At 42.5% G+C, this 27,256-nt stretch overlaps 1 protein-coding gene across 2 annotated transcripts in view; it reads left to right on the forward strand.

Annotated features, from left to right (window-relative positions):
* The window catches only part of ZGRF1 (zinc finger GRF-type containing 1), a 53,792-nt gene extending 34,987 nt beyond the window's left edge, over positions 1–18,805 (forward strand). Inside the window, exons 10-16 of one of the 2 annotated variants that reach the window (XM_088448321.1) lie at positions 4,891–5,018; positions 6,483–6,606; positions 7,487–7,663; positions 9,423–9,557; positions 12,213–12,477; positions 14,163–14,296; positions 18,378–18,805. In XM_088448321.1, the coding sequence (XP_088304447.1) occupies positions 4,891–5,018; positions 6,483–6,606; positions 7,487–7,663; positions 9,423–9,557; positions 12,213–12,477; positions 14,163–14,296; positions 18,378–18,401 (987 nt within the window). In that variant the 3' untranslated portion in view covers positions 18,402–18,805. Of the gene's footprint in view, positions 1–4,890; positions 5,019–6,482; positions 6,607–7,486; positions 7,664–9,422; positions 9,558–12,212; positions 12,478–14,162; positions 14,297–18,377 lie in introns of those variants that run through there. The other variant, XM_088448322.1, reaches the window with a different exon arrangement.
* The last annotated feature ends 8,451 nt before the right edge of the window (positions 18,806–27,256 follow it).

The following is a 27,256-nucleotide window of genomic DNA, read 5'->3' on the forward strand; positions in this document are numbered from 1 at the left end:
TTTTAGATGTACACTCATGGCGCGTACAGACTAGACGATAAAAGTGAATGATAATGATATCGTTCAGCAATATATCATTCATATTGTCAAGTGTGTATGGGTCGAACGACCAACGATGTGTGCTCCCGTTGATCGTTAACGATATTCCCAGTCGGCTGTACATGCAGCCGAATCTGGGGATGTTGTGAGCGATGCCATGTTGCTGAATGCAGCATGGCCCTGCTACCCCCCTGCTGTCGTTTGTCGTTGGTCGGCACTTGCCGATGCCCGGTGGGCCCGCCACTGACTAGTGTGTATGCAGCTTTACCATTTACAGGGTGAGTGCAACCAATTGAGGGTATTTCTCCTTCATCCACTAGGGGACACTGGAGGCTTCAAGACAGTATAGATGGTGCTAAGTGGGAGCTGGCACTTCAAAAAAGTTTTAAGTGTGACTAGCTCCTCCCCCCTCTATACCCACCTACAAGCCCAGTCTTAGTTTGTGCCCGAGGGGAGCTGGACGTGTATTACACTCTTCCTCAGGGTTTAGTATTTCAAGAGCACTGCTGCGCCGAAGACATTGAGGACAGACAGGCAGTAGCTGCACTGCCTGTCTGCAAGGAGCTGCCGAGGAGACCTGCTTACAAGTGCACGCACTTCGCCTGGAATCCCTGACTACAGAGACCTCTGTCTCCATATAGGGGATGCTGCTGCTTGCAGCACGCATAGCGGACCCCCAGCAGTCATTACCGGAAGCGGGCAGCTCCGTGAGTACTACCTGGCTCCCCGACTAGTGGGGTAGCCAGGTTAACCCTACATAGGCGGTTCATAATGCAGAAGAGCTGCCACGATTAACGGGGCAGCCAAGTGTATAAGTGCGCATATTTTAAAATAGGCGCCATAGCGGGGGGGCAGAACTTAGCTCAGTAGCCCTGCTCCTTCCTCCCAGCGGCCCCAGCGCTTCTCTGGAAGTGTGCTGGCGGCCATTACAGGGAAAATCAGCATCTGCTGCATATCAAATACACTGCGGCACAAAACTGGTAGCCTAACCTGGACTGTAAGAAAACAGTGGGGTTTAGGCTGGTCAGGAGAGCATTTAAGGCAGGTTAGTAACTACTTATCAGTGGTTATTTCCTTCTATGCCTAACGTTTTCTGGTACTGTGAGGAGCACTGTTAGGCAAGTGTGAGTCTGTCCTGCCTCTCTGTAGTTAAAAAGGTCAAAAGAAGAAACTGGGATACACTTTACTGTTGTTTGTGTGGGTCTGTATGTAGCATGACTGGCAGATCTAAAGCTCCTCAAAAGTTATTTACCTGCAAAAAGTGTGCAGATGAGTTTACACAGGGGCAGTCATCTACCTCCCGATTGTGTGACAATGGCAATACTGAACAACAATCTGCAGGGATGTCAGAACCACCGTCTCAGACACAGATTATTTCAGTTATGTCCTCTCTCTCTACTGAGCTGGAGGCTTCCCGCAAAGAAAGAGAGGTTTACAGGTTAGCGGCTCTAGAGGATCCAGCATGGGAGAGGTCCTTAGCAATATCCATGGAGGGGATTTCAAAAGCCATGACTCTTTCCCGTACCACAACGAGATCCTGTCCTCAGGTCTCAGAAAAGAGACTGTTACCCTCAGTCCTCCAATCGGAGGAGGAGGATTTACCAGATTTAGAAGAAGGCGAATATGCTCCAAATTCGCCTAAAGAACTCCAGGAGGAGTCTGAGCCGGTATCCGAGGGGATAGAGGCTTTGATTTCTGCAGTCCGACCGGTATTGCAGATACAAGAGGAGAACACAGGTCCTGCTCAACAGTCTTTCTTTCTAAAGAAACAAAGACAGACTATTGCTTTTCCAGTCTCGGAGGAGCTGGATTCTCTTCTAACGTCAGCTTGGGAACATCCGCATAAAAGATTTCGGATGTCCTGGCGGTTATTATCCTTGTCCGGCAGATAACGACTCCCCCCTACAGTAGATCCATCAGTATCGCGGCTGTCTAAGAAGACTACGCTACCAGTTCCTGGGACCACGTCTTTGAAAGACACATCTGACAGGAGATTGGAAAACACTCTCAAGTCCATTTACACAGCTGCAGGGGTGACTCTGCGTCCTGTGATTGTAAGCTGCTGGACTAACAAAAAAAAACCGACCTTCTCTGGTAGTTGAACTCGGTACACCTACTGAAGGGAAAGAGATTCGGAGTGTGGGATTGGACTCTTCTCACCACAGACGCGAGTCTGAGAGAAGGGGGGCTGAGATTCAGGAACATCACTTCCATGGCCGCTGGACAGCACAGGAAGCGAGTCTGCCGATTAAACATATTGGAATTGCGGGCAGTGTTATACGTGATTCAGACAGCAGATCACCTCTTGCGGGGCCGAGAAGTCAGGGTCCAGTCGGACAACGCCACAATAGTGGCGTACATAAACAGACAAGGCAGCACCAGAAGTCGAGCGGCTATGAAAGAAGTAAGCAGGATACTAACCTGGGCAGAAAGGTTCACAATGGCAATCTCAGCAATCTTCATTCCAGGCATAGAAAATTAGGAGGCAGACTACCTCAGCCGGCAGGATGTGCATCCAGGGGAAGGCGCACTACATCCGCAGGTTTTTCAACAGCTGGTCCAACAGTGGGGTCTTCCACAGGTCGACCTCATGGTATCCAGGCAAAATCATCAACTGTCCTCTCTACTGCTATCGGAAGATAGACCCAGTGGCAGTGGGCACACTGTTAACTCTGTGGCAGTTCCAATTTGTTTATCTGTTTCCTCCGTTTCCTCTTCTCCCTCGGATTCTACAACGCATCAAAATAGAGAAGGTACTATTGGTAGCTCCGGATTGGCCTCGCTGAGCTTGGTATTCCAATCTTCAACTTCTACTGATCGACAATCCATGGCTCCTTCCTCTGAGAGTAGATATCTTACTACAAGGTCCTTTAGTCTATCCAGACTTAAATCGGCTACGTTTGACGGTGTGGTTGTTGAAAGGGCCATCCTGAAACGTAAAGGGATCCCATTCAGGCCAATCCCTACTATGCTTAGAGCTCGGAAGGAAGTTACTTCTAAACATTACCACCGTATTTGGAAGACTTATGTTTCATGGTGTGAACATAGAAAGGCTCCTCCTACAGTATTCAACCTAGCCAGACTTCTGCTTTTTCTGCAAGCAGGTTTCCCATCCGGTCTGCGGTTGGGTTCTCTGAAAGTTCACATTTTCCACATCAACCGACCTTTTGTGGTACCGGTTCTTCCACAGGATTCACCTTCTTCAAGATCCTTGGATATTGTCAGGGCTCTCATATTTATGTGGAGAGGACTGCAGCCATACGTAAAACAGACACACTATTTATTTTGTATGATGCAGCTCATCCTGGTTGGCCAGCAGTTGCTGGCCAGCTGGATTCGTCTGACCATCAGACAGGCGTATATGGCCTCATCTAAGGAGCCTCCGCATACAATTAAAGCACATTCCACTCGCTCTGTGTTCCTCGTGGGCGGCTGCTCACGGGGTTTCCATGAAGTCACTTTGCCGAGTGGCTACTTGGTCTGGCCGACATACCTTTGTTCGGTTTTATAGATTTGACACGTTTGCGGCCTCTGCAGCGCAGTATGGCCGGTCTGTTTTGCAGGGTTCTCAGTGCTCTCCCACCCGTGTTGGGAGCTCTGGGACGTCCCCACTGTCTTGAAGCCTCCAGTGTCCCCTAGTTGATGAAGGAGAAAACAGGATTTTGGTACTTACCGATAAATACCTTTCTCCGATTCCATACAGGACATTGGACGCCCTCCTTGCGCTGTTCCTTCCTGCCAGGGTTGTGGTCGTGTTATGTTACGACTGTTAGAGAACTGTTTGATGTCTCTGGTTGTGTTACTGTTATCTCAACCTTTTCATATGTTCTGTGTACTTGCTTCGCCTCCTCCTCTTCCGTTTGTCTTTTTCTCAGCTCCCCACGGGCACAATTTCCTAAGACTGGGCTTATAGGGGGATATAGAGGGGGGAGGAGCTAGTCACAATTTAAAAAAAAATTAAAGTGCCAGCTCCCACTTAGCACCGTCTGTACCCCACTGTCTAGAAGCCTCCAGTGTCCCCTAAATCGGAGAAAGGGATTTATTGGTAAGTACCAATGTCCTGTGTTTTGTCCAGAATTCATTTGAGTATTATATTATGATCATTTGTTTGTTTACACATATGTGAAAGTGAGACCCACATGAACAATTGAAGACCTATTTGGACGGGGAAAAATAGCTAATAGCTGTATGTCACAGTGTGTGAAGCTGCTGTCTTTTACACCTCATTCCATATCACCAACAGTATTTCAATCCTAGGGTGTTACATTCTTTATTTGCTCGCTGGCTTATCTTTGAAATCTCAAAATTACATATTGCTGCATTTGTTATTGTGTATATATGAAATTAAATGTATGTATGTGCATATGTATATAATGATATGGCTGCACTAGCACTGTGTATATTACTTTTTAGCTTTATCTTTTTGGGAACCAACAGACTCCCTTACAAAGCTACAGTGCTGTATTAATGGTAGACGCCTTAAGGCACTTTCTTACTCCCCTTTCTTTAATTCTGCTCTGGTCACTCTTGTGTAGTGTGGTTTTGGTTAGGGGTCCTCTTTTATCGCTAATATAGGCTTATTAAATTGCTAATTATTTCCTATGGATCTAGACCTCATGGGATGTAAAGGGGAAAAAAAACAACCTTTGTAACAAGTTTACTATTAATTTTGTGCCTTTTCCTGGTATGGCGCCCACTACGCCACAAGGTATACTAGTGTCCCCCAGATGGATTTAAAGAAATTAATTTAAATGGGAGTACCAAAAATCCTCTTATGGGCCACAAACTAGAAATAGCTCTTTGAATAATTATAATAGAAATAATTTATACTCTAATTCTGCTTAATTTAAGGTGCGTGTGGTTGGTGCTACATGTGCATCATGTCCTTTTGCTTGCTTAAGCAACCTGAAATTCCCAGTTGTGATTCTCGATGAATGCAGCCAGATGACTGAGCCAGCCTCTTTGCTTCCAATTGCCAGGTAATGTTTTATTCTTACATAGAATTTTGACGGCAGAAAAGAACCATTTGGCCCATCTGGTCCGCCCCCTTAATATTGTACTATTGTTTATTTTATGCCTCTCATCAGATTTTTAGACTTGAGCACAATACTGTAAAGTAGTATGCATATGTTATTAATGGATCTGTAACTTGTTGCCCTCCACTTCTAACCATATTACACCTTGAGTGTATGATGCTTAATTATTATTTAACATTTACTTATGACACACCACAAATAATGGGATGCGGTCAGGATACCGGCGGGCGCTATCCCGCCCACCGATATCCCGACATGGGATTAAAGATAGGTGTCGAAATCCCAACGCCTATCATTAGCCCCACTACTAAATCCTGACACCCGGCATACCGGTGTGAAGGTAAGCCGGGTGTCTTGGCGTGTAGCCGCGGGGGGGAGGGTTAGATTTAGGGACCTTCGAGGGGGACTTAGGGTTAGGCACCCCCCCGGGAGCGTTAGGGTTAGAGTAGGGAAAGGGAGGGTTAGGGTTAGGCACCCCTAGGCGGGGTTAGGTTTAGGGTGCGGGTAGGGGGGTTAGGTTTAGGCACCACTAAGGGAGGGTTAGGGTAGCGAGAGGGGAGGGTTAGAGTACTTACTGGCTGTAGGATTTCGACCGGTCGGGCTGCCGCTGTCGGTATTTGATCCGACAGCTAAACAGCCGCCGGCATTATATACCGATTCCCATCTTTTAAAATGTGTCAGTAAGTAATGAATACACCTGTGAGATCTAGAAATCTTGCCCTGTTAAGCACTGGAGTTGGCAAACACTGACTTATACATTCAAGGGGAAATCTCTGGAATGGTCTGCAAAACCAACCTTTACATTATGGTGTGATATTTACTTAAACAGCATCTTACCATACATTGTCATCAGCTTTAATTGTTTTAAAATAGCTGTATTTCTATTTTGTGTATTCTTGGGTATTCTCCTCCATAAGCTCTGTTTCATTATTTGTAACACTTTAATGTGTTTTGATAGGCTTTGAAATATCGGAATAGAAATAATTGTTGACAACGTTTTGCAGATAATTTCACTCATTCAAATTAAAAGTATATATGAATTATATCAGGGGTGGGGAATCTTTTTTTCTGCCGAGGGCTATTTTGATATATATAACATTATTTGCGGGCCTGGTGCAGACCTCACCCCCTATATGTGACGTCACACGGGGCGGGGCCACAATCGCCAGTGATTACAGCAATGCCCGGAGCTTAGGGCAGCGGTGTGACCGTCTGAAGCGTCCTAAGGACGCTCCAGGCGGCACTGCTGCATAGATTCTGGCTGCATGGTGCCATTCTAGTCAGGCTAGCAGAAAAAAGCTCAGAGGGCCAGACCAAATTATTCCACGGGCTGAGGTTCCCCATCCCTGAATTATATAATGCATTGATGATGATCTGTTTTATATTAATCCTCTCTGACATTTGCAGATTTCAGTGTGAAAAGCTGATCTTGGTTGGGGATCCAAAGCAGCTGTCTCCCACTATCCAGGGCTCTGAGTTTGCACATGAATATGGATTAGAACAAACTCTTTTTAGTCGGCTTTGCTTAATGGTATAATCATTATGTTTATTATTTAGGAATTGTCTGTCTGTTGTGCTTCACATTTTATTCTCTCTGCATAGAACATACGAGGTGGAGGAAGAAAAGGTTGAGGATAATGACTGGAGCTGTAAAAGTGACAGGACAAAGGATAGGGAAAAAATAACAAGGCGCAGCCTAGAATTAACCCTGATCCTTCCCTTTAGGACCAGAAAGTGACAATGTGAATAGGTGATTGGTTAAAAGCTGGCGCTGGGAACAATGTACAAACAATAGGAATAAATGGTGTATCAAATTAAATATAACTTCCCTTGAGTATAGATCTTGTGTTGAACCAGAAGATGAAATCTGGGATAGCAATGATTCTGTATAAAAATTGTAGTGTAATACCATACAAAAAGGATGTAGTAAACCCAGCACAATGGCACCTTCTGTACATAAATAGTATTACAAGGATAGAGTATAATATCATTGAAGAGGGTATAGAAACCTGGTTTTACTACAACCTTATTGATTGATATTACACTATAATTTGGTTGATGTCCCATCACTGCTCCGACCCCCTTCTGTCTCATCCCACCCCCTCTCTGCCCACAGCGCTGTCCCGCTCCCTCTATGCACAATCCAGTACCATTTAACACTGCGCTATCCGCTGCTCTGTTCCCCATCTGTCCATTTTGCCCTCTCTCTTTCTCCTGCGGCTGCATATTTACCTCCCGGCTGGTCTTCCTCTCTTGCTAGTGTCTGTCCCATCTCTCTAGCAGTGGAGGGGCCTAGTGCACCCCGATTCCCACCGTTCATGTATATATCAGACGGGACAGACATTAGCGGATTATATAAATTAAAATTCTGTGTGTTCTAAAATTCTTTACTTTATATCTATGATATCCAGGGCCATCAAGCAGTTATGCTAAGGACTCAGTATCGCTGTCATCCTGCTATCAGCTCTGTAGCTAATGAACTGTTTTATGAAGGGCATCTTTTAAATGGAGTGACTGAAGAAGACCGGAAACCTCTTTTAGACTGGTTACCCACGTTATGCTTTTATAATGCCAATGGTACAGAACAGGTGCGTTCTTAAATAGTTTTATTTTGTAATTCCGTTTTCTTTCTAATCCTTATGTTTTGTACATATTCAATCTTCTCTTTCAATGCATAAATTATAAGTACAAGAGCAGATATATTGTTGTATTTCATCTATACATTGCACACATACCAGGAACATACATTTTCATGGGTGTGTATAGACAGACAGTCAATGGGTCAATACCAGATGGTCAACAGGGTCAAATGTCCGACATGAACTAGGATCAACAAAGAAAAGGTTTACACTTTTTTTTTTTTCAATTATTATGAGCCTAATCTTTCCCCTGGGGCCTAACCCTAACTGTCCCCTTCTGCAACCTAACCCTCAGCCAAGTGCCTAACCCTCATCCTAACCTTAAAAATGAAAAACCATGTGCAGACCATTTGTGTGTCGGCCATTTGACTCTGTCAACCATCTGGTGTCAACCTATTGACTCTATTTAGACACTGTAGATCTTCCATCCGGATACCCATTTTGATCAGATGACCGAATTATAATTAGGGTACAATACATTCAGTAACTTTGTAAAATGATTGATCAGTGACAGTATGCTAAATTAGAAGATGGAATAAAGCTTCTGTTTTACCAGAGTAGTAACACATATTATTTTATTATATATTCCATATATATTGAAGTTTAAAACGCTTTTGTAGGATCCACTTAGAAAATGTAACATTATAAATGGTGGCCCTACTTTATAAATTGGGGCATATACAGGGAATCTGTATGAATGAACGCCAGCAGGCCGAACAGCGCAGATCCCGATTGAGGTAAGTAAAGTACCTAACCCTCTCCCCCCCCCCCCCTAACCCTCCTTTAGTGGTGCCTAACACCTCCCCCCCTAGTGCCTAAACCTAATCTCCCCCCCCCAGGGGTGCCTAACCCCCCCTTCCCCTAGCCTAACCCTCCCCAGGGGGGGGTGCCTAATCCTAAATCTCCCCGGGGGTCCATAAACCTAACCCCCCTCATTCCCGGCTTCATGGATACTTACCCCCGACGTTGGACAATTGGTCCGGCGTTCTGTCGGGGTCCCCGCGTTGGGATTAACATAGGCGTCACTAACTGAAGTCAGTTCAGGCCTACAGCGCTGAGCTCACTAAGATGGCGCCTGACGCGGCTCTAGTTGAGGTAACTTATATAATTAAGGGCGGAACTGCGCGCCCTGCTGTAAAATGGCGGCCTGACTCCGCAGCACAGCCACCTCTGAAGCTGCATTTACTGTTATGGCGGCTCTACTAAGCGTCGCTGTCCACTTGTAAAGTGACAACACTTATGCAGCCTCAGACCGCGGGAAGCCCGTAGACCGAAAGACCGGTTCCTTGACCCCATAGAGGCGAAGGTGGGAGTGGGCTATTCTAACTAACTCCCACACCCTAGTGCACCTAGTCTCCTGCTAGCAGGGACTGAAGCGCTTACAAAGAAAATTATTATAAATAAAAGCTAACTAAAAAGTCAGAGAGAAATAAAAACGTGCCTTACTCCTGTGGCACTAAACTTAAAACTGAGGTTATGTGCAGGAGGGAGAGGTTATAGGGGGTGGGGTTTCAGTTTCTGGGTTTTTTTTTAACTAGTTCAGTGCCAATCTCCTATACCTAGACCTCAAACCCACATGTAATGGCTAACCGCAGTGTTCCCCAGATGGATGATAGAGGAAGGGATTTTACGGTGAGTACAAAAATCCAATTTCTGTTCAGTTTTATTAGTTTCTAATAATACATTTTCCTTCTTGACTTGTGCATAGGTGCACGGAAATAACAGCTTCCATAATGTAGAAGAAGCCAACTTTACAGTGAAGCTTATCCAGTCTCTGATAGCAAGCGGGATACAGGGATCCATGATTGGAGTAATAACCCTCTACAAATCTCAGATGAATAAGGTTTGTTTCTAGACATATGGTACAGAGTCTGAAATGAGGAATACTTATAAAGGGAATTCCAACTTCAATCATTTTAATTTTGTAGTCTAATTTTCTATTAATTGTCCTTGTGGAGAGTCATCAACAGCATGGAACAAGGCAAGTTCACGATGATCAAGGACTTACAGTATACTTACATGTTCTTATCTTGGAGTGTACCAATGTCTTCTCACATCATCTTCAGTTTCAGGCCCTACCTTTCAGTCTAGCCAAAGCACAGATGATTTTCACCAAGATTATGGCTGTGATGGCTCACTTACCTGATAACCAGCATTATTCCAGCACAGACCTTGGAGACTCGCATGTGGATTATCAAATTTTCAACCTGACTCCTTCCTAACGGATGATCTTCCTGCCTTATGTTCTACGCCCTTCACCAGGTGTTCTTACCAGAAGAGAAAATCCTCTCGCTGCAGGGTCTCACGAGGCCCCTGTTGGTTTGCAGGCAGATGACTGTTCACCTTTTATATGCAGGCTCGGGTGAAGATGGTGTCCACCTTTGAAGCAATGACATTTGCACAGTTTTATTAACAGGCATTCCAGATTGACCTGATTTTGAATTGGAACAAGTCTGACCAGAGCTTTATCAGTCAGCTATCCAGGGATGGAAGGGACTGTTAAAGCTCAGCTAGTAGGTTCAGGTCTCTGCATATTGGTTTTCTTTCAGAAAGGTATAGGCCTCCTTTCAGAGAGTAATGCATGTTGCGCCTCCATACGTCCCTCCTGGAGCTCCATTTGATATCAAAGTATTGCTGACAGCTCTGCAGCACTCTCCCTTCAAACCGTTGAATTAGATGGATTTGAAATTCCTTATCTGGAAAATTGCTTCCTATTAGCTGTCTCCTCTACTCAGAGAGTTTTGGACTTGCCGTTGTCAGGGCTTTTTTACATCTATATGGCACATGATTTTTGCAGGTTAGACGACCGGTTTGTCCTTTTTTCGATGTCCACAAACATGCTGGCCAAATGCTGAGCCATTGTCCGGTGAATTACTATGAATTCTCCAGGCTTACCTTGGGGCATGTAGCCTATTCCTGATCCTGTGAGGGTGTATTCCATGAGTAAATGGATTCTGGGCAGGGCAACACAGCGCAGCATGGGGCGTTTGCTGAGCAGTTGTTCAAACCGGCAACACCTGCAATGAATTTGATAGATTTCATACTTTGGGCGGAATTCAATTCTCTCCAGCCCCTATCGCGCCCAACGTAGCTATTCTATTCTTGCTCCTGTCGGGCGCGATCAGCTGCCAAGCGCTACACTTCAGCTTGCAGCCCCTGGGGGATGAGAGCTGAAATGTGCGAAAAGTGACATGTTTGGGCGCCCAAACATCACTTTTCGCGATCGCGCCCAGCACTTTGGTCGGGTTTAGCTGCTTTACGCGGCTAAACCTGACCTCTATGGGCGCGATCAGCATGAAATTCTGGCACAATTGAATAGCGGCCCGCGATCTCCTGTCACTTTAGACGGGAGATGCGGGCCGCAAAATCAATTGAATTCCGCCCTGTGTGTCCAAAGATGCCAGCTTTGTTTGTATTGTGACGTCCCTATGTTTTTCTCCTGTGTTCCCAAATGTCTGTGTGAGAAAACACTGTCCTCGATTTAAAAAAAAAATAAGTGTTTGTTTTGTTTTGTTTTTTATCTTTTTTTATCTATCCTCATTAGGATTGTTCTCATTGAAAATTATATACATTATTTCTCCCACTTGTTCTGGACTCCTGGCCTGTATTGGAGTTTTTTTGTTTAGACAAAATGGAGGCTCCGAGGCAGCCACTGTTATATGGAGGGGGAGGATTTTTTAAGTTCTTTAAGTGTCCAAGCTCTGTGTACTACTTCTGCACCCATGGCCTTTTCCAGGACTATGAGAAAAGGATTTAACGCAAGTACAATAATCCCATTTGTTCATCTCTGTATGTTATCTTACCCCACACAATTTCTGGTGTGGGGTAAGATGCTTTATTTTGTACCCATGGTGCTGCACTGACCACTACTTGCTACAGGCTCTGCACTGTATGAATCCTGGATTTAAGCCACTACACATCCACTGCACAACTCTGAAATTTCCTACATTAAATCCCTATGTCCTCCAGATTTCACCTTCAAAGCAATCAACCCCAAGCCTTCATACATCTCAAGTCTCTTAATATATTTTCCTTCACATCCTTGGATGTCCTTTGTGACCCATGTCTCACCTATCCACTGATAATGGCCTTTCCTTTATACCTACAGTATTTATCTAATGCCACTACCCATGTCTGGAGTTCCTAATGCCCAAACTGCCTATGCTCCCACCTATACTACACACAACTGTCCCATTCTCCACTCCAGGGTAATCATAGTAGGTTACATTACAGACACTTCTCAAATCAGTGCAGTAAAGTCAGTGCTACAGTCATGGTTACAAGATTAGTAATGGTACTCTAATAATATAGTCTCCCTAGGGGAAGTAACAGACAAAATAAATAAAGGGTTTTGTAGAGAACCAATGTAACCCTAAACCTAGTTAATGATAGATATGCCTCTTTTTTTCAGCATGTCTTGTTAACATTGTATCTTGGAGTGTTTATAGCGTTGCCAATGCTATTTTATTGTTAACAAAATAATAATCTCTGTGTGCAGATTTCCTGTATGCTTGCCTGTGCTGCTCAGTGCAACCCAGTAGAGGTGAAAACAGTCCAGGTGTCCACTGTGGATGCTTTCCAGGGAGCTGAGAAAGAAGTCATTATCCTGTCCTGTGTCAGGACAAGGCAGGTCGGATTCATAGACTCAGAAAAGAGGATGAATGTGGCACTAAGCAGGGCAAAGAAGCATTTATTGATTGTCGGCAGTCTTGCCTGCTTGAGAAAGAACAAGCTATGGGAGCAGGTGATCCATCACTGTGAAAGTACGTTGAAAGCATGTTAGGAAGCATCAGTCGAAAAATCAAGTTTGGAGTTTTGAGTTCCAAGTTTTAACAGAAGTCAAAACATGTTGATGTCGATTTGAGTGGAGATGATTGATAAGATTTTACATGCTTTGCAAAAAACTTTTTTGCACAAAGCAAGAGGAGACTCTTATTCACAGTAAATATTCTAAATATACATCCGAGGTCTAATTTCATATTTTCGCCGTAATTTTGCAGAATCACCACCTTTTTATTTATTTTAAAGATTTTACATTCACAAAAAAAATAGTTTTGATAGCACCATTTATCAGGTGGTATAACTGAATTTTTGAGGCTACTATACATAAACTAGAAGAATAGGTCCTCTGGTTCTATAGCATACTGTAAATTTACCAATTAATACTGTCAAATATACCAATTAATTTGTAATATAATGTGATTAAAAACTCTTAATATACTCAAAAAAGACAGCATGACACAAAAAGTGTGAAGGACAGTTCTTTTTTAGCCTTAATATACACGGAGTGGCCAAGCTATTATGACCACCAGGCGATTTATGCAAAGTAGCCATTCTGCAGGATATGACGTAGGATATCTGTATAAGAACAGGAAGACGAAGGTATGCAAAGGCTAATGAAGTGTATCACTCATGAAATAATGACTAATTGATGCAATCTGATGGACTTTGAATGTGGAATGATTGTTGGCATTCGCAGCAGTGAACATTCGCAAATCAACTGCATGGGTAAATTGTTTGAGGGTGGCAGTGTACACAGAGTGGAGTAGCAAACAAAAATGTTAAGTAACACAGGGATTGGACAGTAAATTAATGAAATGGGTCACGTGACCAGACGAATCACATTTTTAATTACACCATGCACATTGTGGGGGTCAGGATATGGAGAGAACAGCATGAAAGCATGAATCCTTCTTACATTGTAATGACTCTTCAGGCTGGCAGAGGCAATGTCATGGTATGGGACATGTTTTTATGGGAGTATTTGGGCCCTTTGACTCGAGTGGACAGTTAGTAGAATCCATATCTAAATGAATTGAAGCCGTGTTAAAGGCTAAATCTGGCCTAACAAAGTACTAATCCGGTGGTCATAATAATTTGGCTACTCAGGGTCTCTATCCCAAAATCCCTTATCATTTTACAGGGCTTCCGTCCTGCTTATGTAACATTGCCAGGCGATAGCATAGAGAAGCTCATCTATTACTTGGCAGCCTACAGCTGCATAATATTTTTATATGGGAGCAAGTGGATTATATCACGTTTTTCACTCAAAACTGATTGCTAATGACAAAAAATAAAAATAACAAATGTACAGGTTAAGCTTAGCTGATCAGGCTTCTCTAGTAATGATTATGTCATGAGAGACATGTGCAGGCACTTTGCATCTATGAACAACCCCTGCTATGTATTAACTGCTTCTTTCTGGATCCAGCCAGTGGGGGAGTTAACCTAAGTGATTGGATCCCAGGTGACCTGGTGCATAAATGTTTGACACCAGTGAGGATACCCAAATGAACTGTTTCAAGATTATATCAATATCTTTAGCCCTTCTACTCCATTGAACGTTTCTGTCCTACTTGAGCTCACTAAATATATCAAGTTGAAGGTTCTACAGTGGTTATGTTTGAATATGCCAAATTTACAAATATGTAAATGTTTTTGTATCCAGGGCATAAGAATGGATTAAAACATGTGAGTCAGAGTGATGACAAGCTAAACGCTATACTTGAGCTTTACCAAGAAAAGAAAGAAGAGGAAGTTTCAAGTATGCAAAAGAAACCTGTCAAAGCAACAGTTGGGAAGGTAACAGTAATAATGGTTTTGTAATATTAGATGTTGCTGATGTGCCTTTTTTATGAACTTTGATGTTATCTTTATCATGCAACCTTTAGTATGTGTGTGTGTATATATATATATATATATATATATATATATACACACAGTCAGGTCCATAAATATTGGGACATTGACAGAATTTTCATTTTTTGGCCTCTATTCACCACCACAATGGCTTTGAAATGAAGCAAACAAGATGTGCTTTAACTGCAGACTTTCAGATTTCATTTGAGGGTAATTACATCCAAATCAGGTGAACGGTGTAGGAATTACAACGGTTTCTATATGTGCCTCCCACTTTTTAAGGGGCCAAAAGTAATGGGACAAACTAAACAATCCTAAATCTAACTTTCACTTTTTAATACTTTGTTACAAATCCTTTGCAGGCAATTACAGCCTGAAGTCTGGAACGCATAGACATCACCAGTTGCTGGGTTTCATCCCTGGTGATGCTCTACCAGGCATCTACTGCAAATGTCTTCAGTTCCTGCTTGTTCTTGGGGCATTTTCCCTTCAGTTTTGTCTTCATCAAGTGATATGCATGCTCAATCGGATTCAGGTCAGGGGATTGACTTGCCATTGCATAAAATTCCACTTTTTAGCCTTAAAAAACTCTTTGGTTGCTTTTGCAGTATGCTTCGGGTCATTGTCCATCTGCACTGTGAAGCGCCGTCCAATGATTTCTGAAGCATTTGACTGAATATGAGCATATAATATTGCCCGAAACACTTCAGAATTCATTCTGCTGCTTTTGTCAGCAGTCACATCATCAATAAATACAAGGGAACCAGTTCCATTGGCAGCCATACATGCCCACGCCATGACACTACCACCACCATGCTTCAATGATGAGGTGGTATGTTTTGGATCATGAGCAGTTCCTTTCCTTCTGCATACTCTTCTCTTCTCATCACTCTGGTACAAGTTGATCTTTGTCTCATCTGTCCATAGGATGTTGTTCCAGAACTGTAATGGCTTTTTTAGATGTTGTTTGGCAAACTCTAATCTGGTCTTCCTGTTTTTGTGGCTCACCAATGGTTTGCATCTTGTGGTGAACCCTCTATATTCACTCTTGTGAAGTCTTCTCTTGATTGTTGACTTTGACACATACACACCTACCTCCTGGAGAGTGTTCTTGATTTGGCCAACTGTTGTGAAGGGGTTTTTCTTCACCAGGGAAATAATTCTTCTGTCATCCAACACAGTTGTTTTCCGTGGTCTTCCGGGTCTTTTGGTGTTGCTGAACTCTCCGGTGCGTTCTTTCTTTTTAAGAATGTTCCAAACAGTTGATTTGGCCACACCTAATGTTTTTGCTATCTCTCTGATGGGTTTGTTTTGATTTTTCAGCCTAATGATGGCTTGCTTCACTGATAGTGACAGCTCTTTGGATCTCATATTGAGAGTTGACAGCAACTGATTCCAAATGCAAATGTCACTGCTAGAATCAACTCCAGACCTTTTACCTGCTTAATTGATAATGAAATAATGAGGGAATAGCCCACACCTGTCCATGAAATAGCTTTTCAGTTGATAGTCCCATTACTTTTGGCCCCTTAAAAAGTGGGAGGCACATATTGAAACTGTTGTAATTCCTACACCGTTCACCCAATTTGGATGTAATTACCCTAAAATTAAATCTGAAAGTCTGCAGTTAAAGCACATCTTGTTTGTTTCATTTGAAAACCATTGTGGTGGTGAATAGAGGCTAAAATCTGAAAATTCTGTCAATGTCCCAATATTTATGGACCTGACTGTATATATATATATATATCTATATACACTGTGTAAATGTGTGTGTGTGTGTATATATATATATATATATATATATATATATTATACTGTATGTGTGTGTGTGTATATTTAAATATATTTAGATTTATTGGTGGCATGGTGGAGGTTTTGCCGACACTGTTTCTAAGCTAAGCTATGGGGCTAAATATAATAGGTTGCCATCTTCTGATGCAGTTACAGGCTCTGTATTGCATGAATATAAACTGTAGTCTCCCCATATTTTTAAAGTGAATACTTTTAAAGGCTAAGATAAGCTGGTGTAACCTTTAAAATGATTGTCACTTTAAAAATACGGGGAGACCCAAATAAATCCCCCCCCCCCCCTTCCCCGACATCGGAAGATCACAACCTATTACATTTAGCCCATGGTATGCACTATGGCAAAATTATGATTTTTCTTTTTTTTTCCCGTGGAATCTAAAGCAGTACATTTTTTAAAGGTATAATCAGGTTGGTATTGCCTTTATAAAAAAAAATCTTTAATTCCCGCAGCAGTATTGATGACTTTTACCATATAGCAGCCTATTACATTTTTCCTCTAGAGCAGGGGGTTCTCAAACTCGGTCCTCAGGACCCCACACAGGTCACGTTTTCCAGGTCTCCTGGCAGGTGCACAGGTGTAGTCATTACTTACTAACACATTCTCAAAGTTACACTGGTGGAGCTATTTATTTCACTTGTGATTCTGTAAGGAGACCTGCAAAACATGAACTGTTCGGGGTCCTGAGGACCGAGTTTGAACCTGTGCTCTACAGGGATCTTATTCCCTGAAGCGCAGACACCTCCCTGTCCTAACAATTAGGTTCCTAGAGAATGTATGTGTTGATTTGTGCTGCATTTTTCCTGGAGTGATGAGGATGGGGTCATAGACAATTTGGTAGCCCCTCTAGAATCTGATGAGTCACTTCTTGCAAGTGATTCTGTCGAAAGTTTTATCAAAGTGGTATTTTGTCATTGAACATTCAGGATTCACAGACCCAACACAAAATTGTCACTTCACTGTGTACTTGGGACCTTCAGAAGTGTTTCTCCCTCAGGACAAAATGCGCTCTCTTAAGGAAAGAAAATGCTGCAGGCATGAAATCTATATTAGGCTGGAAGTCCTACTATGCGTGGTATGAGGAACAAAACATTTCCAACTAAGATTTTTCCAATTTTTGGTTTATTACTTTTTTCCTCCAGAGGAACCTAAAGATGCAGCGTTTTTATACAAAGGAGGCCACATTAGGCTGCCTAATCTTTTTCTGTGGGACCAGACCCTAGTTCTGAAGTTCTTGTTTTCCAATACCATTCCTCCTAGGGGTGGGTCATACCCTGTATACATGCCCCCCTGCAGTCTTGGAGAAAAGGTTTGTATCAGGAAATACAACAATCCCTCTTTTTCTCACTTGCTGAAAGGATTGTAAAAATGTCCTTTTCCGGAATGTAAGTAACTATAGAACAGAAACGGATCAATTTCTTAACTATTACACAGCAGTTATATCAGATTACCAACAACTGCCCCCACCTGCTAATTGGTTCATCCAGTGGGGAATGGTCTCAATAGGTTCTTAATCAATCATTATTGAAGTTATAGGTACTCATGGGCCCAGACAGAGTCTGTGTTCATTGAACCTTGGTACCTAATTCAACACAAATGACTGCCCCACTATGGACTGTCAGCATGGGAATGATATACCATAATGTAATGGTCTCACATCAGGTATAATTAATTGTCTTGCCAACCTTTTAATTATTCTTTTGCAATAGACATTTACAGTATATATTGCCTTCTGCTAGACTAGGGATGGGAAACCCCCTGCCCGGGGGCCTTATAAGGCCCTCGGTATGATTTGGTCTGGCCCTCAGAGCTTTCTTCTGCTAGCCTCATTTGGCTAGCTGGGTGCCTAGAATGGCACACTGCAGCCAGAATCTATGCAGCAGTGCCACCTGAAGCATCCTTAGGATGTTTCCGACGGTCACACCGCTGACCTTACATCATTGCTGTAATCACCGGGGATTGTGATATCACGCGGAGGGGGCAGGCCTCCAAATAATGTTATATATATCAAAATGGCCCTCTGCAGAAAAAAGGTTCCCCACCCCTGTGCTAGACCATTGTAGAATTTGTTTGTCAAACCACCACTAGGGGGAGCCCAATGAAAATTTCATTAGGTGCATTTACTGTATGAAAAGCACATTAAGCAATACTGACATTTAATTGTAGTTCTCAGAGATGAAAAGTTTGACATTTATTGCTTGTGAATCTCTCTTACAGACCCGAAATGATGAAACACAGTAGAAGAATTATGTTCAACTTCAATTATGAGAGAGAGAAGACTTCCAGCATTATTCCTACCATTCTTTTCATTGTGACTTTCATCAGAACATCTTTATACAAACTGGCACTGCCAGGCATTTTGCTATGTGCTAACTCTAAGAGCTGAAACTATAAAATGAGCATCTTATTTCTACAATTGTTTTGAGTGCTGTGTATACTGTATGTGTTTTTCTTGCTGATACTGTAAATTACTCATGATGTAATATCAGCATTGTCACACGTTTCTCACCTTTATGAAGGGAAAATTCACAGATTTATTTATTTTGTATGAATTCAGACATTTCCAAAAATCTGCTGTTTTGCAGAGTACAGTAATATATTTGTTTTAAAGGTTATTCGTCTATGTAAGTATTTTTCTATGTATATATGGAACATTGAAAACAATGACTAATAAATGAATTGTATAATTTACACTAGGTGGCACTATAGTACTTTGTATGTTAATTAAAATCTACAGTGTTGCTGTTATTTTTATGTTGTGCATAGTGCATGTGCTGTGTAACTACATGTGCTGTGTAACTACATGTGCTGTGTAACTACATGTGCTGTGTAACTACATGTGCTGTGTAACTACGTTATCGCTACAGTTTTACCACATGCTAGACAGCCACTGATTATAAATGTGAACTGCATATCCAAAATGGAAATGTAATTTAATGGAATACTACTTCCGTTTTGCTTATTTAATAGAAAAATGAAACATCCTAATATGTAGAACTATCATATTGCCATTTAGTTTTTCGCCGCTAATTTATATATGCAAAGTTCTATGTATTTATTAACATGGTTCAATTATATTAAAGCAAGGAGCTTAGAAATTAATAAAAGCCAGATCTAGGGTGCCTTGAATTATCTCATTTAAATTACTGCTGACATCTCTGGATAGTTCCTTAAAATCTCAATCAACAATCCATTACAGCTCAACAGGAGTAAAACTAAATCCTCGTTTAAGTGTATTTATCCAATTCATTTTCACTCTTTCAAATGCTAAATCCATTTTAGCATATGCCCCTTCTTTCTCTCGCCTTTTTCTAAAGCCTAGCAGCTTCTATTACCCTTGTAAATATGAAAGATGCTAATCATATGACATATCACGTCTCAGTCGGAGCTTGGAATAAAGCCTTGAGATGTGGGATCATTGCTTCCAGACAACAGCTTCATCAGCTGGAAAGTTGTTTTTTTTTTTTTTTTGTCTCTTTGCCTTCAACTCTCAATCCCCTCTTTGTCTGTGGGAAAATGTAGGCAGTACCAGCTTCCCTGGCCATATGCTTCACACTGTATTCTGCTAGCATGCTTTCTGCGTGTGAGAGTGTGGCTATACAGGGGATCCCTCAGCTTGTGTTGGCATTACTTACAGATAATGTTGCCAATTGCTGGCTTTGCTGCTTAGATTTGTGTTTTTGTAAGGCCTGCTCCCAAATGCATAATCTTTAAGAGTTTATAGCAGTGATGGGGAACCTCAAGCCCGCAAAATCATTTGGTCTGGCCCTTGGAGCTTTTCTCTGCTAGCTTCATCTGGGTAGAATGGCACCCTGCAGTCAGAATCTATGCAGCAGTGCAGCCTGATGGGTACTTTGGAAGCTTCAGTCACACCACTGCCCTTACAACTCCCATGAGTATCCTCAGGATGCTCCGGGCATTGCTGTAATCACCAGCGATTGTGCCCCCGCGCAGGGGCATTTTAAGAGAGGAGGGGGCCCGTGTGCACTCGTGCGGGGCCCCCTCCTCTCTCCCTGGTGGCTGGCAGCTAACTTGCGCAGCTGGCCAGCCACCGGAGCATTAGTAGACTTCGGGCACACTCTAGTGCCCGGAGTCTACTGCGCATGCGCAGAACACCGGAAAATGGCTGCGGTGGTCATTTTTCCAGTGTTCTGAGCAGCAGTGACACCCGACGTGGGACCTTGGACAGGTAAGTTTAAAAAAAATATGGGTGCAGTACGGGGCCCCGCTGGAGCCGGGGGCCTGTGTGCCCCGCACACACTGCACCCATTATAGATACGCCACAGCCCCTGCGTGACATCACATGGAGGGGGCATGGCCAGTATCGGGCCCGCAAATAATGTTATATAAATGAAAAAGGCCCTCCGCAGAAAAAAAAACTTTCCCCACCCCTGGTTTATAGTCTGTGACAGAATTGCTATGAACTAGTTATAAAGGTCATTTCTTATTTAGTGCTGGAAAATGATATATAAAGATATATGGTTTCCACATTATTTATGGTTGTTAATTTTCCCTGTTCTATACCAGAGTTGCTATTAGCTGTTGTCCTGTGTGAGTAATACTGTGACTGCCACAAACATAGTCAGGACCTGGTACATTTAACATTTTCGTCTGTAATAGTGGAATTAGATGGAAGTGTGCACATATGAAGGCATTGGGGTCAATCCTGTTTGGTGCGATGTGCCGTTGAAATGTAGTTTAAACGCCGGCAACAGCCCTGCATCCCACACCCTTCGCTATCCGAGCCTGGATTCGCATCATTTTGCTCACAGCCCTATGGGGCTCCAAGAGATATTAGGCCAATCCGGGCTGCCGTAAAGTGCGGCCACTGCCGCGATGACTCGCACTGGCGACATCATAGCGGCTAATAGGATTGACCCCATTGTATGATAAATGTTGAAAGACAGTGATCCTTGGGAAGTTTTTATAGACAGATGGTTTCTTACTAAATCCTTTAGATGTTACAGATCACTTGAGAAAGTTAGAGAAAAGCTATTCTATACAGCAACACAGAGTATGTGTCAGGGAAGAAGTAGTTTAGTGTTGGGAAACAAACTTACACCCAAAATGTGGTAATTCCCATACATTTCATATGCCTAGCAAGACTGCTAGGTGAGCTCAAAGCCTTTACTTCTAAACAGGATTAAAAGGGAAAGTGAAAATATTATTCACCTGTGACCACTGCCCTGTTTACCAGACCCCTGATTACAATAAAAATCTCTTAGTGGAATGTACAGTGCTTTGCAGATATGTATTTAGATTACCACAACGAATATGTTTTTATTTGTAAAATGGCATAGCCTAACTTGGATAGCTGCCTGTAAAATCCCCTCCCTCCCTTCTTTTTTATTCCTAGTTCAAACCCCAAAAGGCTTTCAGCCAAATCATTAAATTCAACAGAGGTGGCCAAGCTAGCACAGCTTTTTAGTGATGCCGTGAAAAGAAAGGCATCCTTGAAGTTTAGAAGATGCCCAAGGAAAACTCCCTGAAAGACATGAAAAGATTGAGTTTCCATAGCTGTTGGAGCACGAGAGCAGTGTAACAGCACAAAGGGGGATTGGAGCACAGCCACTGGCCCATTGCTCCATCTCAGCACAATTGGGTCACTGAAATGGGGAATTAATTACCATTGGTGAGTGGGCAGTCCATTCACCACTGGCTGAGTTTTATTAAACGCCAATATAAATAACAAAACAACTCTTGTGGCTGCACTATTCCTACACGCCAAAGGAAGGATTATGCTGAGGATTAACATCTTAAAGTCTATGAGACTTTCTGACTCAGGGCTCCGAGCTCGTAATCGTATTTGTCTGCTGTATCAGCGATTAGTGCTCTTATTCTCCCACTTTTGCCTGGATGGCCAATGTCCCTTTTTGCTGGCAAGAGCTTCAACACAATAGGCTGTTCTTTTCTATGCATCTTTGTAGTATGAGAGGAATATAATAAAGCACAGTCTGACTGGTCTTAATCTTACCAATTGCACTAGGAGGGTTAACCTTTGTTGTTGTGTTAGAAGAGGGTATGTGGTCAGCAGGAGGTAGGCTCAAAATGTAGTGGATTTCTGTATATTTATTGCTCTATGGAACATGATAAACCTATACATACAAAGTTTGTATATATAATTTATATATCATCTGCATATATCCATCTTTTGAGCCCTGCACTGTGTTTTTGCATAGCTTTTGGCTATGTATTATAAATTCTAATTCATTATGACAGTCTATGTCACATTGGCAGTTATATGATAGGGTGCCCGTTGGCTATAAGAAATAAAACTAACCAGGTTGTAATGAAATACACTGGCTTCACATGAGACATGTGTTTCACAGCCAAAAACAGGATTATTTACAATACACAGCTTAGTATAACCACAACTTATTCTACTGTGTAGCTTACTATTTACTCTGCATGTGTCCCATACTGAGTCCTCTAGGATAGGAGGGTAAAATAAATGGGTTGGTTTCTTTAAGACAGGTGAATATAGTGTCTTACTATTAGATCCATTACAGAAGAAGTAGCAGTGACTTAGTGAGTCATGAACAGTATATGAAAGTGCCTTAAGTATTAAAGTTTCAGAACCACATATAAGGTAACTGAGCAACTATGGCATGGACATTATACATCAGTTGTAGCTTTCTATATATATCTTCACATGGCTGCTCATACCTGAAACATTCTTTTATCTGAGAGCCTAGAATATATGATGACTATTTATAAATGACAATTCAATGTATTTTTCTTAGTTTTTTTTTTTTTTTTTTGGGGGGGGGGGTTATTTGTTGTCTCTGTGTCTCTCTCTCTCTCTCTCTCTCTCTATATATATATATATATAAAGCCCCCTATAGTTCTTTCCAGTTGACCTATAAAATGGTAAAAGAAAGACTTGTTGCTATCCTGGTAATGCTACTTGTGGGGTCTATTTCTTTCAATGACTATATAAACACCTAGACTTCTGTGGTTATATTTCAACCCTTCAGACAAACAAAGAGATTCCTGTAAAACTTGGAGAGATCCCTTTCTTGCAGAATTGCTGATGGCACAAGCTGAAACCATTGTTTGTGAATTCTTGATCCTTGCCTGGTTTTGTGCCTTTGTTGATGTAAAGTAGGATTTCCCTACAAAGGGATGGAATTGAACAGTTTGACCCTCAGGACCAGTTCATGTCCTGGACAGTGGAGATGTGACTTTTCTTTATCACGTTAGGCATGGCTTTTTGTTTACATTTTATGGCCAATTATTATTGTACTCGTGATGAGCTATCTCATTGGAGCAAGTTCATCAACAACAAGATACATTTCTATAATTGAGAGCATGAGTTTGTTGTCTGCACATTACCATGATTACCTGTGGTTTAGAGATGTGTTCATAGTGGGAAGAAACCTGATTAGAAGGAGGAATTTGGTGTTGCCCATAGCCATATGTCTTGTACTGCGCAGAAATAAATGCAAACATTTGATTGGTGGCTACAGGTAACATCAACTGTGCAACAATTGCATAAATGTTTTGATATCTACAACACCAGCTGCAACTTATTAAAATTCACTTGTAGCTCGTGTAAGTGAGCAAAGTTATATGTAACTTGAATATATTTGTAGTCTACCATAAAATGCGGAATATACCTACACCATTTTCTGTACCAACATACTTTCACCTTCATCCATCTGAGGTACACTGCTGACCATGCGATAAAGTGAGCTTTTCTAGTATAATTCTCCCCTCCAACCCCTTCCTTAGTTTTAAATTAAGTGTTGAATGAGTAGGTAAGCACTAGATTAGTTAGCTAGCTTTTTTTGTTACTTTTAGCTGTCCTGCACCCATTTTCTTCCCCTCCTTACCTGCAGCTCGAGCAGCAGTATGGCAGCCAGGGGGTTGGTTCAGCTCGTGATGGCAGACAGTCTCTGGTGTAGATCTAGAAAGGAGCTTTCCATCTTCCAGTTGCAGGCTGCAGAGAGGTGATTGGTGCAGAGGCCATGTTTGATAAACTGGGAGCGGTGCACATTTGGGAACCACTACCAAGACACGTTCAGAGAGCAGCGCCAGAATTGATTGGATGCCCTCTCTATGATGCAGGGCTGCTATCCATTATCGATGACAGTAGTTCAGCAGCAGGAAGTACATCCGGACCAGGTCACCCTGCCTGCAGAAAGGAGGGGTGGCTGGATCTACGTCAACTATTGCTCCTCTTTGACCCAATTGAAAGTGTCAGAGTAGTAGGCAGATTTGCCCAGGGCCTATCCTTAATCAAAAATGTTACACACTGTGGTTAGACTGACCATCACGCAGACTGGAGGAGGTGCAGCAGATGGTACAATCCAACACCTGAAAGGAGGATTTATTGATGGCTGAAGCTCCTCTCTTCTCATTTCTCTCAGAGACATCCCAAACTCCAGATGCATGGAGTCAGTAAAGTTATTTACTCTGTGTGTGTGTGTATATATATATATATATATATATTCCTATTCAGATATGTTATGTATTTTTCTGCGTATGCTGTGTAGTTTTAAACTCAGTATAGTACTTGTGTAGATGGAATATATTCATTGTTGCAATTTTATAAAAATGACAGAAAAAGGGAACCATTCCAAGACTAAATCTGGAGGAGGGAAGACTAGGGGCCGGATGTAATAGGGTGCAAGTGTTCAGTAAAAATCCAACTCGCACCTTCCTGCTACATTGTAGCCTTTGATGGTAACCGCAAGGTTAATTGAGGTGAACCTTGTGGTTAACTTCATAGGCTACAATGGAGTTTTCACACCACTGAAGTCTATGGGGGAAAGGCTGCCCACACACAGCCAATCAGCGGGCAGCTCCTACGGAGGCGCCCGCTGATTGGTGGGCGGCTCCTGCAATGACAGGAGACACCTTGGTCCTGTCATTGGCACGGGGGAAGGGTATGTGTAAACACATACCCTTCCACATGTCTGTAAGGGTATCCCCATGGATGCCTACATGGACCGAAGAGGACGTGACCTACGCAAGGTATAGGTGAGTATTGTTTTTTTGTTTACAGGTGTCACGGATTTCTACATGGACAAGTGGATGTGTGCATGTATGCTCTAATAAAACTTTAATGTCAAGATTTGTGTCTCCTGTGTTTATTTTAATATTCTTTTGCAGGTGAACTACAGGTACCAGCAGGCCCGTAATGGCCCACATGCTGGTACTTGTGGCTTTCCAAGTACCAGCATGCAGGGGAGGCTTACTGGAACCTGTAGTTCGCCAGCAAAAGACAATATTAGTTCCTCTATTTTTTACAATATACTATACAGAAACAACCCAGCATCCACTGCCCAGGACTGGGGCCACTTTATTGGAGAGGGTCCCCACCTTCCCAGAGATCCCCATCCTGTTCTGACTAGCGGTAAGGGGTAATGCTTTGGCCGGGGGACCTGGTGAAAGGGTTTCCCTGGCTGTAACATTACTCCCCCGCTAGAAAGAGCCCGATGCTGGTTATGGAAAATACAGGGGACCCCTACTCATTTTGTCCCCTGTCTTTCCACAACCAGGACCAGCTCAGCAAAGCCTTGTGCTGGTTCTTAATACAGGGGACCCCTATGCATTTTTTCCCTGTATTTTAAGAACCAGGACAGGCTGTACAGATCCTGGGGCTCGTTATGCTTCCATTTTTTTTTTAATTAAACCGTTTTTTTTTAAACACACAGAAACATGCACGTGTCTCATGGATATGTGCATGTTTCTGTGGTATTTTGACCTACTCAGGCTAGACTCGCTAGCCTGAAGCTGGCCTATTCTGGAGATTTTTGGTAAAGTTTTGTGTGTGATGTGTAAAATTGCACCCTATTACATATGCATTCTTTATTGCTTTCTATTGGAAAACATCTGGATGCTATTTTACCCATGTGATTTTTAGTAGAGGCTGAAAACTTGCTATTTGCATGATACTCGCACCCTATTACATTTGAGAGTTATACAAACTGTGCGAATTTGCCTCAGAAATCGCATTTTTGACAATCACACACTATTACATCTGGCCCTAGTTCTCATCATTTTTGCACACATTGTCAGGCAAAATTGCTTAGTGAGCACCTACATGCTCTCTGTGCTGCCTGCAAGGAGGTCTGTGATTTGTGACTGGTTGCGGAGGTCTTTTCTCCTGGATTATCAGTAGGATCTTTTACGCAAATCTGTTTTTAGTTCAAAAGCCAGACAGTCACAGACTTATCTTAAATCTAAAAGATTGAAATACAAGACTAAATGTAGACAGATTCAGGATGGAATCATTGTAACCAGTTATAAACACATTTTTGGCATGTATAGGCATCAAGGATGCCTACCTCCTCGTGTCCAGTTGGAAAGGGCTTCAATGTATTTTAAGGTTTGCAGTCAAAGGAAGACATCAATTCGGGGCTCTCCCTTTCAGCTTAGCCACAGCCCCTTGTATCTAAGGTCATGGCAGGCCTTCTAAGATATATGGGAGTAAGGATTGTTGCTTAAAGCAAATTCAGGACAAACTCTGAAATTTGCTCTTCTAAGGGCTTGGAAATGCTACAGTCCCACGGCTGAATTATCAATTAGCAAAAGTCCAACATGATTCCCAGTCAATACATGAGGTTATTAGTTCTTGTTTTCAATATAAAGTTAGGAAGGGTCTTTCTGTCCACAGAAAAGATCATAGACATCCAAAAGTTGGTTTGAAAGACCGTGAAAGTTAAAAGTCCATTGGAAACTACTCGGAAAGATGGTGTTCTCGTATGCAAGACTGCATTCTTGGATTTTTCAGTTCCATCCATTGACTATCGACACTTCATCAATCTTTCACCAGAGAACCAGGTAAGAAAACATGAACAAGGGCAGGAGTTTCTTCAATCAGGACTTAACGGTAATCCCTATGGATGCTAGTCTCTAGGGACTTTGGTCCAGAAAGGAAATAAAGCTCCAATCAATGGCTTGGAACTAAGGGCCTGATTCAGAGCTGAACGCTCTGACCAGAGCGCTCGCTCTGAATCAGGGCCCTCCTACCTTTTTTTGGAGCGTCCTCATGGACGCTCGCATAGCTGTGGGTTACCACCCATAGCTATAGCGAGCGTCCATGATGATGGTCGCGATGGTCTTGACCATCGCGACCATCGGGCTTG

Source organism: Taudactylus pleione, unplaced genomic scaffold (genome assembly GCF_031769625.1).
Source record: "Taudactylus pleione unplaced genomic scaffold, aTauple2 ptg000454l, whole genome shotgun sequence".
NCBI lineage: Eukaryota > Metazoa > Chordata > Amphibia > Anura > Myobatrachidae > Taudactylus > Taudactylus pleione.